At 35.6% G+C, this 13,022-nt stretch overlaps 1 protein-coding gene across 9 annotated transcripts in view; it reads left to right on the top strand.

Annotated features, from left to right (window-relative positions):
* The window catches only part of SDCCAG8 (SHH signaling and ciliogenesis regulator SDCCAG8), a 241,883-nt gene that overhangs the window by 24,941 nt on the left and 203,920 nt on the right, over window positions 1–13,022 (top strand). For 8 of the 9 annotated variants that reach the window (XM_041751159.1, XM_041751175.1, XM_041751144.1 and 5 more), the window contains exons 5-6: window positions 6,444–6,569; window positions 12,367–12,507. In XM_041751159.1, the coding sequence (XP_041607093.1) occupies window positions 6,444–6,569; window positions 12,367–12,507 (267 nt within the window). The remainder of the gene's footprint in view (window positions 1–6,443; window positions 6,570–12,366; window positions 12,508–13,022) is intronic. The other variant, XM_041751169.1, reaches the window with a different exon arrangement.

Below are 13,022 nucleotides of genomic sequence, written 5' to 3'. Positions count from 1 at the left end.
AATATATTATATAAAATAATATATTATTTATTAATAAATATATTAATAATAATATATTATTATATAAAGTGTGTATATATAATATATATATGTTATATATATATATACACACTTTCCATTTACATACTTTCTTTGATGTGGTGTCTGTTCTTTTGCCTGTTTTTAAAATTGTGTTGTTTATTTTCTTAATGAGTTCTAAGAGTTCTTTATATATTTTGGGTACGAGTCATTTAACAGCTATGTCTTTTGCAATTCTTTTATCCTAGTCTGTGGCTAGTCTTTGATTCTCTTAACAGTGTCTTTTATAGAGCAGAAGGTTTTAATTTCAGTAAAGTCCAACTTACCAATTTTTTTTCCTAGATTTTGCTTTTGATATTCTATCTAAAAATCATTGCCAAACTCAAAGTCAACAGTATTTTCCCCTTTCTTCTTCTAGACATTTTATGATTTTGTGTTTTACTTTGAGATATCCTCCATTTTGAGTTAATTTTTGTGTAAGGTATAAGATCTCTGTCTAGATTTTTTTCTTTCTCCTCCTCCTCTTCTTCTTCTTCTTCTTCCTCTTCCTCTTCCTCTTCTTCCTCTTCTCCTCTCTCTCTCTCTGTCTGTATGTGGATATCCAGTTATTTCAGCACCACTTGTTGAAGACTGTTTCCATTGAATTGCCTTTACTTCTTTATAAAGACCAATTGACTATATTTGTTTGAATCTACTTTGGGGCTCACTTTTCTGTTCCATTGACCTATTGGTCTGTTCTTTTGCAAATACCACACTGTCTTGATTATTGGAACTTTATAATTCTTGAAGTTGGGTAGTGTCAGTCTTCCAATTTTGTTCTTCTCCTTGTTGTGGTGTTAGCTATTTGGGTCTTTTGCCCCTCTCTATAAATTAAAATTGGTTGGTAAATATCCAGAATTCTGGTTATCCCCAGAATAACATGCTGGGATTTTGATTAGGATTGTGTTGTATATATAGATCAGGTTGGGGACTGACATGTTGACAATACTGAGTCTTACTATGCATGCACATGGAATGTCTTTCCAGTTATTTAGGTATTCCTTGATTTCTTTTTCAGGGTTTTACAGTTTTCCTTGTATAGATCTAGTACATATTTTGTGAGATTTATACTCAGACTTCATGTTTAGTGTTGGTATGAATGATAATGTGTTCTTATTTCAAATTCTAATTATTTATTGCTAATATATAAGAACAATCTTTTTTGTATATTGACCTTGTAATCTGCAGCCTCGCTATAATCACTTATTCTAGCTGTTTTGATTCTTTGAGATTTTTTGTAGAGAATTGTGTCATTTTTTAACAAAAACTCATATGTCTTTTTAAGAATTTATTTCTTCCTTTTCAATATGTGTGATTTTTATTTCTTTTTCATATCTTGTTCATTATCTAGAATTTTTAGTAGGAGGTTGAATAGGAGTGATGAGAAGGGACATCCTTCCCTTGTTCTTATTCTTATTCTTAGTGGGAAATCAGTTATAATCTCACCATTGAGTATGATATTAGCTATATCTTATTCATAGATGCTGATTATCAATTTGAGAATGTTTTCCTTTATTTCCTGTCTGCTGAGAGTTTTTCTCTTGAATGGCTACTGGATTTTGTCATTTGCTTTTTCTATCTATTGATATGATCATAATGATTTTTCTTGCTTGTTGATGTGATGGATTACATTAATTCATTTTCAAATATTGAACTAATCTTGTATATCTGGAATAAATCCATTTGGTCCTGTTGTATAATTCTTTTTATACATCATTGCATTTGATTTGCTAATATTTTGATGAGGCTTTTTGCATTTATGTTCTTGAGATATACTATTGGTCTGTAGTTTTTCATTCCCATAGTGTCTTCACCTGCTTTGGGTATTAGGGGAATGCTTGTCTCATAGAATGAGTCAGAAAGTGTTCTCTTGGACACTTTATAGAAGATAGTGTAGAGAATTGGTATAATTTATTCCTTAAAGTTTTGGTGTAATTCACCAGTGAACCAATGGCAGGCCTGGTGCTTTTTGTTTTGAAAGGTTATTAGCAATTGATTCAATTGCTTTTATAAATAGAGGACTTACTCAGACTGTTTCTCCTTCCACGAGTTTTGGAGAATTGTGTCTTTTAAGGAATTAGTCCATTTCATCTAAATTATAAAATTTATGGGCATAGAGTTGTTCATGGTGTTCCTTTGTTATCCTTTTAAGAATCTGTAGTGATGACCCCCCTTTCATTTCTGATATTAGTAATTGTGTCTCCTTCCTTTTTTCTTAGTTAGCCAGACTAGAGCCTAGAATTGTACCAGTTTTATTGATCATTTCAAAGACCCAGCTTTTGATTTTGTTGCTTTTCTCTATTGATTTACTATTTTTAATTTCTTTGATCTCTATTCTAATTTTTATTTTATTTTCTGCTTACTTTGGATTTAGTTTACTCCCCTTTAAAGTTTCCTAGATGGAAGCTTAGATTATTGATTTGGAATCTTTCTTCTTTTCTAATATTTTTCACTGATTTTGTTGGATCTCACAAATCTTGAACAGTTGTATTTTCATTTTTGTTTAGTTCAAAGTTTTTTAAAATTTTTCTTAAGATTTTTCCCTTGACCTGCATGTTATTTAGAAGTGTTTTTTAATCACCAGGTATATTGGGAGTGTTCCAGCCATCTTTCTGTTACTGATCTCTAGTTTAATTACACTGTTGTCTGAGAACATACTTTTTATGATTTCTATTCTTTTTAATTTGTTAAGGTGTGTTTTTAGGTCCAAGATATGGTATGTCTTGGTGAATGTTCTGTGTTAGCTTCAGAAGAATGTGTATTCACTTGTTGGATGAGGTATTCTATAAATGAGAATTAGATCCAGTTGATGGCTGGTGCCGTTCCGTTCAACTATGTACTTACCAACGTTTTGCCAATCTGCAAGATCTGTTGGATCTGTCAATTACTGACAGAGGGACTTTGAAATCTCCAACTGAAATGACGGATTCATCTGTTTCTCTGTACAATTCTATCAGTCTTTGCATCATGTATTTTGATGTTCTATCATTAGGCACATACACATTAAAGATTAATATGTCTGCAAGGAGAATTTATCCCTTTATCATTATGTGATGCTCTCTTTTATTTTTTGTGTATATATGAGCTTATAGTCTGTTTCATTTTTCTTCTTTCGAGAGAGAGAAAGAGAGAGGGGCAGAGACACAGGCAGATGGAGAAGCAGGCTCCATGCAAGGAGCTTGATGTGGGACTCGATCCCGGGACTCCAGGATCACGCCCTGAGCCAAAGACAGACGCTCAACTGCTGAGCCACCCAGGGGTCCCTATTTACCTTACTTTATCTGTGTCTTTATATTTAAGATGGGCTTCTTATAGACAGCATATACTTGCATCATGTTCTTTATTCACTATTATAGTCTCTATCTTTTATTGGTGTATTTAGACCATGGACGTTTAAAGTTATTATTGATATACTTGGATATCAGTATAGTTGGATAACATCTACCATATTTGTTACTGTTTTTTACTCGTTGCCCTTGTTTGCCTGCTTGTCTGTCCATCCTTCCATCCTCTCTTTTTCTGCCATATCTGGTTTAAATGAGCCTGTTCTGTGATTGCAGTTTTCATCCTCTCTTAGCGTATCAGTTGAAATTTTATTTTTACTTTTTGTAAGTCCTTGAGTTTGCAGTTACATTGATCAGAAATCTAAGTCTACTTCTAAATAGCTCTATATCACTGCCTGGGTAGGGCAAGCTCCCTATAAGAGAATGTTTCCAATCCCTCCCTCCTGTCCTCTATAACATTGCTGTCATTCAGTTCAATTATTCATAAGCTATAATCACTATATATAGTGCTACTACTGTGATATTGAGCAAACTGTTATATGTTAGGTAAGATTAAGAAAAAGAAAATATTTTGTTTTATCACCATATATTCCTTTCCTAATTTATTTTTTGCGTACATATGAACTTATAAAATTTAACATCTCTTATAAAGTCTACTGGAGACAAATAGCCTCAATTTTTGTTTATCTAAGAAAGTATTTATTTTCCCCTCACCTTTGAAGGCTCATTTGCCTGATACAGAATTCTAGGTTGGTGAATTTTTTTTCTTTCAATACTCAATATTCCATTGTCTTCTTGCTTACATGGCTTCTGAAGAGAACTCTGAGTTCTGATTTCCTTAGAGATTTTCTGTTTGTCTTTGACTTTCTGCAGTTTGAATATAATATGCTAAGGTATAGATTTTTTGCTTATTTTATACTGCCTGGTGTTCTCTGAGCTTCCTGGATTTGTGGTTTGGTGGTTATCATTTCAGAAAATTCTAGGTCATTATTTCTTCAAATATTTCTTCTTGTCCTTTCTTTTGTCACCTTTTATAATTGTCTCATGTTTCTTGGATATTCTGTTCTTTTTCATTATTTTTTCTCTTTGCATTTTAGTTTGGGAAATTTCTATTGGCAGTTCTCCAAGTTCCTGATTATTTTCTTGGTGGTGTCCAGTCTATTAATGACCCTATCAAAAGCATTCTTCATTTCTATTATAGTGTTTTAGATTTCCAGCACTTTGATTCTTTCTTAGAGTTTCCATCTCTGCTTATATTTCCCATCTGTCCTTTCATGTAGTCCACTTTTTCCATTAAACCCTTTAACATATTAATCATAATTATTTTAAGCTTCCAATCTGTTAAGTCCAACATTGCTGCCATATTCAAGTCTGGTTCTGTGCTTGCTTAGTTTATTAAACTGTGCTTTAAGTCTTTTAGTGTGCTAATTTTTTGTTGAATGCTGGCCGTGATGTAGTGGTTTAAAGGAACTGAGGGAATAAGCTTTTAGTGTGAGATACTGTGTTTGACATGGTAGGAGTTAGGCTGTGTTTACTGTTTGGTGTTGCTACAGGTATCAGAGGCTAAATTTCCTCCAGTGTCCTCCTTTACATCCCCCCTGTTGTGCTTGAGCTTCCCTTGAGAACTCTTCTATAGTCTGAGATGTGCAGCTATTTTAGTGTATTCCCTTGTTATTTTATAGGCACTCTTCTGACGTGGTGGAGGCTGTAGGAGTAGAGGAAGCATTTTTTAGCCCTGTGATTAGGTCTCAGTCTTTTGGTGAGTCTGTGCCCTTTTAGCTTTGACCATCACAAGTGCTTCTCAGTCACTCTGTCACCGTGAGATGGGAAGGCTAGAAGGAGCTGGAGTTAGGTATTTCTCTTCCCGCAGGTCAGTTAGGTTGTGAAAAAGGCCAGCTATTTAGGCTCTGGTAAAATACGTTCTCTTGAAGCAGGCCTTTTTAAGAATAGAGATGCTTTGGGCATATTTCAAAATGGCAACTTTTCCTCTCCTACTAGAGGAAGCTTGGAGGGATTTTTCTATAGTCTTTGCTTGTAAGAATCTGTTCTAGAGATAAAATTCACAGAAGTGTAGGAATCCCCTTCAGATGGTCCTTCTGAAGTTTTTAATCCTCAAACTTGTCTATCCTGAGCTTCCAATTTTTCTTGACATTTTCCTTCCTAGCCCTACTTCCCCTGGAAGTTTCTGCTCAGGTAGATTGTGATTTTTAGGAACACCTGTCTGTCTGTCCAATTTGGGGGATGGTGGCTTTCCCTGGGACCCCAATTCTCTAATGGATTTAAGAAGAGTGGCTAATTTTTGGTTTGTTCAGCTTTGCTCTTGTTGTGAATGATGTCTTCCAAGCTCATTATGTGCCAGACCAAAAACTGGAATTCTGCAATGTTTTTTTTAGTTAGAACTTTCAAATATGGACTGAGGTTTTGGCTTTATACTGAATAAAATAATTGAACTGGAATTTGCCTATATTGTTTAATAGCTTTTTATTACATCGGTAATAAAGTATTGTGCCATCAATGTATTGATATTTTTAACCTCTTTTTAGAGAGTGAAATGCCACTCAATAGCTATTTTAATTGTAATTCCTTGTATTATGCCTGGAAGGCCAGGGATAATCTCTTTTAGAACTCTCCACCAAACTATCTCATTCATAATTTCCCTCCATTAGGTTATGAGTGGTCGATAACTAGTCTCACTTTCCATGCCTATCCCTTTTATCCTCCATTAGGTTCAACAAGTTGTCAACATTTGAACATGAGTAATCATATATCTTACCTTATTGTTTGAAAGTCTACCATATTCTTAAAAGTCTTTTAGATAACCCTTTTAATTAAAGTCTTTCTGGAAGCCTACAAAATAACTCTCAGAAAGGACACATTTCTGTGATACGACCATGAGCAGGCCTTTTGCTGTATTTCCCAGTCTTCTTTTTGTTTGTTAATTGAATGTTGCCTTATTTGTCTAAATATAATTACAATATTTCAGAAATGGGTAGAGAGCATGTTTTCCACGCTTTATGTCATGTTGGATCATCTAGTGATCAGTAATTAACACTGCTTAAAAATACTTAATGTATTTGGTATTTTTGTTTCTACTTTTTACAGGATGAACTCTCTGGAATGAAAAATAGGATACAAGTAGCTGAGCTAGAAAATGAAAAGCTCCAAGAAGAGCTGAAATCTCAGAGACAAAAGGAAGCAATGAGGGAACAAACACTTCTGGATATATCTGTGAGCATTTCTTAAAGCCATAAATTATATCCGGTTTGAATGTTCCTTCCTACTCTCTCCCACAGCCTACTGAACTGCTGAAATTCTCAACTTGAATTTTGGCAGGTGTACTGTGCTGTTACTCACTCATTAAGATTCATCATGGTGGAGTGGATCCTCAAGTGAAATGATGTAGTGATGCCGAATCTCTGTACTGCTTTCCTCTCCAAGCATACCATGTATGCTTTTCCCACAGGGAAAGAGTAGGTCTGAAGCAGGAAGCAGGTCATATAGGAAGGACTTTGTTAAATCCAGAAACTTTCCAACTGCAGCTTGTATTTCTCTATACTTTCCTTGTGCTCTGAATAAGTCTAATTGGCAGCATGATGTAGCAGAGAGAACACCAGCCTGAGGGTGTCAGGATCAGCATGTTAGTTTTCCTGAAAAGCTGGGTGTTTCACAAGTAATTTTACGGGGCTTTCAAACATGGTTTGACCTCATGTATCTTCTGTTTATTGGCAGTTTGAGAAGGTTCACATATATTAACTGTTCTGAATCTTTAATGTGAGTAACAATCACTTGGGACACTTGTTGACAGTGTAGATTCCTGAGCTGCCTCCCCTGAGAGTCTGGTTCAGTGCATTTGAGTTTAATCCTTGAGTTAAAAATATGAATTTTTAACAAGTTGCCTAAGTAATTCCAGTACCAGTGCACCACATTTTGAAGAACAGTGGATTTGATGATCTCTATAATTGTATGACACAAAATTCTTGTGATGATATTTAAGTAGTTTTTAAACTTAGCATCTCCTTATGACTTGTCAGAGATACTGTTGCCTTAAAAATGTTATTTACTCTTTTGCTGTAGGACATAATCACAGCTTGTTCTGCTTTTTGAAACAAATTCAATGTTCCATGGGGAAGTTTTAATACTGCCTGTTGCAACCTTACTTTACAGTGGATTTTGGTGGTTTTGACTTAGTTGTCATAGGTAAAACGGTTCTGATTAAGAAAAAATATGAGTGTCTTAATGTTTTACCTAGGTGTCCTCTAATTTTTTATTTTGAAATTTTTTTGTCAACCTGACCCGATGTCTCATTTGTAATCTTTGAGTTCTGTGTTAGAATTTCCTATTTAGAAGTAGCTGACTGTGCTAAGTTTATTTTTCTGCAGTATATTTCAGTTTGTGTCCAGCTGTTTTCCCTCCACCAGAAGACTTTTTTCTGAGTATATATTATTTGTTATCAATGTTATTAGTTAAAAATTCCATCTCAGTTGCTTATTGTAATGTCAATTTGAAGATGATGTAGCCATATGAAAAATATTTTGAAGTAGCTCCTTTTAAAAATAAATATATTCTTTTGCTTTTCTTCCAAATACATAGTCACTTAACAAACAGTGACTCGCTTATTCATAGACTTCAGTATTTGTACAATGGCAAAGAAGTGGAAGAAGGGGAAGTGAAATGAGAAAGGAAATTAGGCAGACAAGTGAACCAGAGGGCAAGAGAAGTGAGTAACACTGAAGGGGAAGGAAACAATGTAAAAGCACACATGCTTTGCTATATGAACAAAGGAAACTTGCTGAAGAAAAATACAGCCATAATTATGGCAAAAACAAAGTTGTAGAGTGGTTTTTAAAAACAAAAATTCACGTGAATGAAAATGTAATGCAAACAATAAAAATGATTGTTGCAGATGTGTCAGATATCAGATGTGACCTTGATATATATTTTAATGTTAGTCTTCTACGTTATTTTGTTGTTACAGAATTAGTACCCCTTCTGCTTTTGGCTTGTGTAGGTGAATTGGGGCATTTCAGCAATGTATACATGGTACTGTGTTCAGAGTTTTCATGTAAATGAAACTTCTTAGAATATCTTAAATATAAACATATCAAGAGACATCTTTTTTTGCCCCTGAACTCTTTTTACTAAGCCTGTTAGCATGCTGATGGTTAGATCTTGCCAAAGCTATTGGCAGATTTGAATATAGACATTCAGTATTTCTTAATGCCTTCTTTTGAAAAATAATTAAAATAGTTATATAGTAATGATTAGTAACTGATGACTACATGTTATGTAGCAGGCACTACATCAAGCACTTTATTTACATTCAATTATTTTAGGTTTATAGTAGTGAAGGAAGGCAGGTGTTAGGTCTGTTTTCAGATGAGTAAATTAACGTACAGGGCAGTTAAATAAACAAAGCAACTCTACTAATGTCACAAAGCTAGAAAATGGGAAAACAAGGACTCAAACATGGGACTGTCTAACTCACCAGATCCATCTGCCTAGCCTTGAGTTGTACTGTCTTTCTGTATAAGTTAGGAATAGCTTGTCAGTATTGAACCCAACTATCTTTGTTTGCTATGGGGTAGAAGATTCTCCCCAGAGGAGAGGGACATCCTTTATTGTTCCTGAGTTTTAGTCATGGACTTGGATGGCAGCCTACATGACTTTTAGCTCTTAGCCCACTTTATGGCCCAAAGGTTGAAGAAACAAGCAGGTTATGTTTTTAAAATGAAAAATCATTATTTTTAAAAAATAAAAACCATTTCCATCTTCATTTTTCATCATTTTTAAGTGAAATTTCTTTCCATGCAGAGTTTTTCTCCAGAGTTCAAAAAATTATAATATTAAAATAGGCTATTTATTAGAAATTTGGGGGGCAGCTGGTTGGCACAATTGGTTCATCATCCAGCTTTTGGTTTTGACTCAGGTCATGATCTCAGAGTTGTGGGATCAAGCCCCACATTGGGCTCTGTGCTCTGCAGAGAGTCTGCTTGGGACTTGCATTGCCCCTCCCCACCCTCAAAAAATAAATAAATCTTTTTAAAAAAAGAAAGAAAGACATTTGGCATTTGTACTCATTCTAAGATTTCGATTTTTTTAAAAGATTTTATTTCTTCATGAGAGAGAGAGAGAGAGAGAGAGAGGCAGAGACACAGGCAGAGGGAGAAAGAGGCTCCATGCAGGGAGCCTGACATGGGACTCAATCCCAGATCTCCAGGATCACTCCCTGGGCTGAAGACAGGCACTAAACCACTGAGCCACCCGGGCTGCCCAAGATTTAATTTTTTTTTAAAGCAGAAAATTTCTGAGCCATTTCTTTTTATGCCTACTTTTATTCCCTCGCTACCACTCCTCTTCTCAATTAAGAAATCAAAGGTTTTCAGTGATGTCCAAAGATGTAAATGTAATTAAGTTTTAAAAATTTTGGTCAAGGGACGCCTGGGTGGCTCAGCAGTTTAGCACCTGCCTTTGGCCCAAGGCATGATCCTGGAGTCCCTGGATCAAGTCCCACATCGGGCTCCCTGCGTGGAGCCTGCTTCTCCCTCTGCCTATCTGCCTCTCTCTCTCTCTCTCTCTCTCTCTCTCTCTCATGAATAAATAATAAAAAAATAAAATAAAATTTTGGTCAAATACCATTCAAGTTCTTAAATGTTATCTATGAAAGGACAAAGTGTCAATTAGGCTAGCACTTCTTTCCAAAGAATGACAATATTTTATATCATGAGTCAGTGATCTGTGAGTTACATACTTTTTCCAGTTTCTCTATGAGAAATTAGTGCTGCCATTCTTCATAGTTCTCTAAGGCAACTTTGGATGCACTCACATCTTGAGAGATTTGTCCTTACCTACAAAATCGAGTTCAAGCTTGTTATACCATACTTTCCAGACCCTTACTTGAATCTCTAGCTCGACATTTGGATGTCCATTGTTTTGTGCTTCGATCTCTAGTAATTCTGAGTTGTGTGAGTCTCCTGGAGGTACCAGACTTTTTCACACCTCTTTGACTTTCCCCATGTGTTTTTTTTCCTGGCATGCTCTTCTCATCTAGCTCACTCTTTTTCATCTGAGATATCCCACCAATGTCAACATTTCCCCAGAAAACCTTCCTTGAATCTCTGGTTGTTCTTAGTACCCCTCCTCTGTTTTGGCATCATCCCCTATACACCCCCCTGGCCTAGCACTTACTGGTTAAATTGAAATTATCTGCTTAGGGGTTTGTGTTGAGGGTAAGATTGGTCTTGCTCATTTTTACCCTCCAAGCTCTTAGTGCAGTGTCTGAATGTAGGAGGTATCATACCCAATGTTTGCATAAACTGGACTTCCAGAAGAATATAGGATAGCCCCTCAGAATACTAATTGGGATGAATGCAGCTTGCCTCATTCTAGCATGATATGACACTGCAGTATAGTTTAGTTTGGGACCTGTCCTCTCTTGTGAGTACTACTATATACTTTGGCCCTTAGAAGAGTTCAGTAATTATTTATTGAATTGAATTAATATTTCAATCCTTATTGTATACATAAATTACTCAGATCTTTGGGCTGTATATTTCATTGAATGTTGAGAGGGTACTGGAGGTGGCAAACTTAATGGGTATACACCAAATTCAATATGTAGGTATGTTTTATATGTTTGACAAACCATAAACCAGTATGTAACAGTGTTTCAAATGAAAAGTCAGATCTCTGGGTTAGCTTTTAAAAAATCAAAAGATTTTTTTTGTAATGGGAGTTTGCATTCACACATGGCAGCAATTGCCTGGAACTGAGTAGTGGCTGCCTCTTTTGAATGGTTGATCTTTGTCCCCACCACTCTTTTGTGAGTTCCTGACATGCAAGTTACATGTCATTTCTGTTTTTGTCTCCGTGCACTATTTTTCTTATTGAAGATAAATATTTTTCTGGAAATGCAGGACAGCATAGCGGTTCAGGGCATGGACTAGGGAACTAGATTCCCAGGGTTCAGATCCTAGCTCTGCTGTTTATTAGCTACTTCCTACCTCTGTGACTCTTACATGTTACTCACTGTGACTCAGTTTCCTCTTCTTATTTTATTTTTTTAAAAGATTTTATTTATTTATTAATGAGAAACACAGGGAGAAACAGAGAGAGGCAGAGACACAGGCAGAGGGAGAAGCAGGCTCCATGCAGGGAGCCCAACAAGGGACTTGATACCAGGTTTCCAGGATCACACCCTGGGCCAAAGACGGCGCTAAACCGCTGAACCACCCAGGCTGCTCTCCTCTTCTTTTTTTATTTTTTATTTATTTATTTTTTTTTATGTCTACAAATTATACATTTAATAGTTCCACAAATTTGGCAAAGTTCATGATGACATCTAGGATTTTTTAAAAACAGATTTGTTTATTTTAGAGATAGAGAAAGAGAGCAGCATGGTGGGAGAGAAAGACTCTCAAACAGACTTCCCGCTGAGCACGGAGCCTGACATAGGGCTCCATCTCACGACCCTGAAATTATAACCTGAACCAAAATCAAGAGTCAGACACTTAACTGACTGAGCCATCCAGGCACCCCAGTTTCCTCTTCTATAAAATGGAGATAACAATGGAACTTATTTCTTGGGGGTTGTTATTAGTGATTAAATGAGTTAATATATGTGAAGCACATAAACAGTGTCTGGCACATAGTAAACACTGTAAGTATTAACATTATTATTAGTCATGCCTTTATGAAAGGTGGAAAATGAAATCAAAGAGGGCTGTGTGTTTTAAGAATATATGTCTTCAGAGAAGTAAGAAACAAGTTCATTTGTTGAAACACTGGCAGCCAGTCCTCTTTGCTCATTTATGTTATTGCCTGGACCCATAGGAATTTGACTTTGTAACACTTGTGGACTATGACCCTAATAGCCTGAAAATGTAAAATCATGCTTGATGTGTAGTTTAGAAGCAATCTGCTTTTGTATTCCTTTCATCACAGATGAGAATCAGTGTTCCATTCGTAAAACTGGCATATTGATTAACAATTAAATGCAGGTTGTAATTACTCATACATTTTATTTTAGGGAAACCTGAAGAATTCTTGGATTACAACAGGTGAAGACTCTGGGATGGATGAAGCTGCCAAGAAACAATTCTCCCATGGCAATGTAGATACTGTCAAGGGTCCATCTGCCAGTGAGACTGAGAAATGGAAGCTAGAACTGGTAAGAATTTGGGTGCTTTTCTCTTATGCATCTACTTTTTTTGTACCTCTTTTTGTTTTTTAATCATGGTAGATATACATACTATTAAATTTAGTGTTTTCGCCATTTTAAAATATACCATTTAACCATGATAAGTGTACAACTTATTTGCATTAAATACAATCATGGTGTACAACACTCTCCATTTCCAGAACTTGTATCATCCTAAACAAAAACTCTGTACCCATGAAATAATAACTTCCATCCCCTTCTCTCCCAACCCTTGGCAATCTCTTCTACTTTCCAATCTCTATAAATTTGCCTAGTCTAGGTACCTGACATATGTGGAATCAAACAATATTTGTCCTTTTGTGTCTGACATGTTTCATCTAGCATAATGTTTTCAAGGTTCATCTGTGGTGTAGCACATATTAGAATTTTGTGCCTTTTTAAGAGTAATATTCCAGTTACATATACACCATACTTGGTTTATCCATTCATTTGCTCATGAACATTTTAGTTTGTTACCACCTTTT

The sequence above is a fragment of the Vulpes lagopus genome, chromosome 1 (assembly GCF_018345385.1).
Source record: "Vulpes lagopus strain Blue_001 chromosome 1, ASM1834538v1, whole genome shotgun sequence".
NCBI lineage: Eukaryota > Metazoa > Chordata > Mammalia > Carnivora > Canidae > Vulpes > Vulpes lagopus.
The sequence above is the reverse complement of the archived record's forward strand: the minus strand, read 5'-3'. Positions and strand labels throughout refer to the sequence as shown.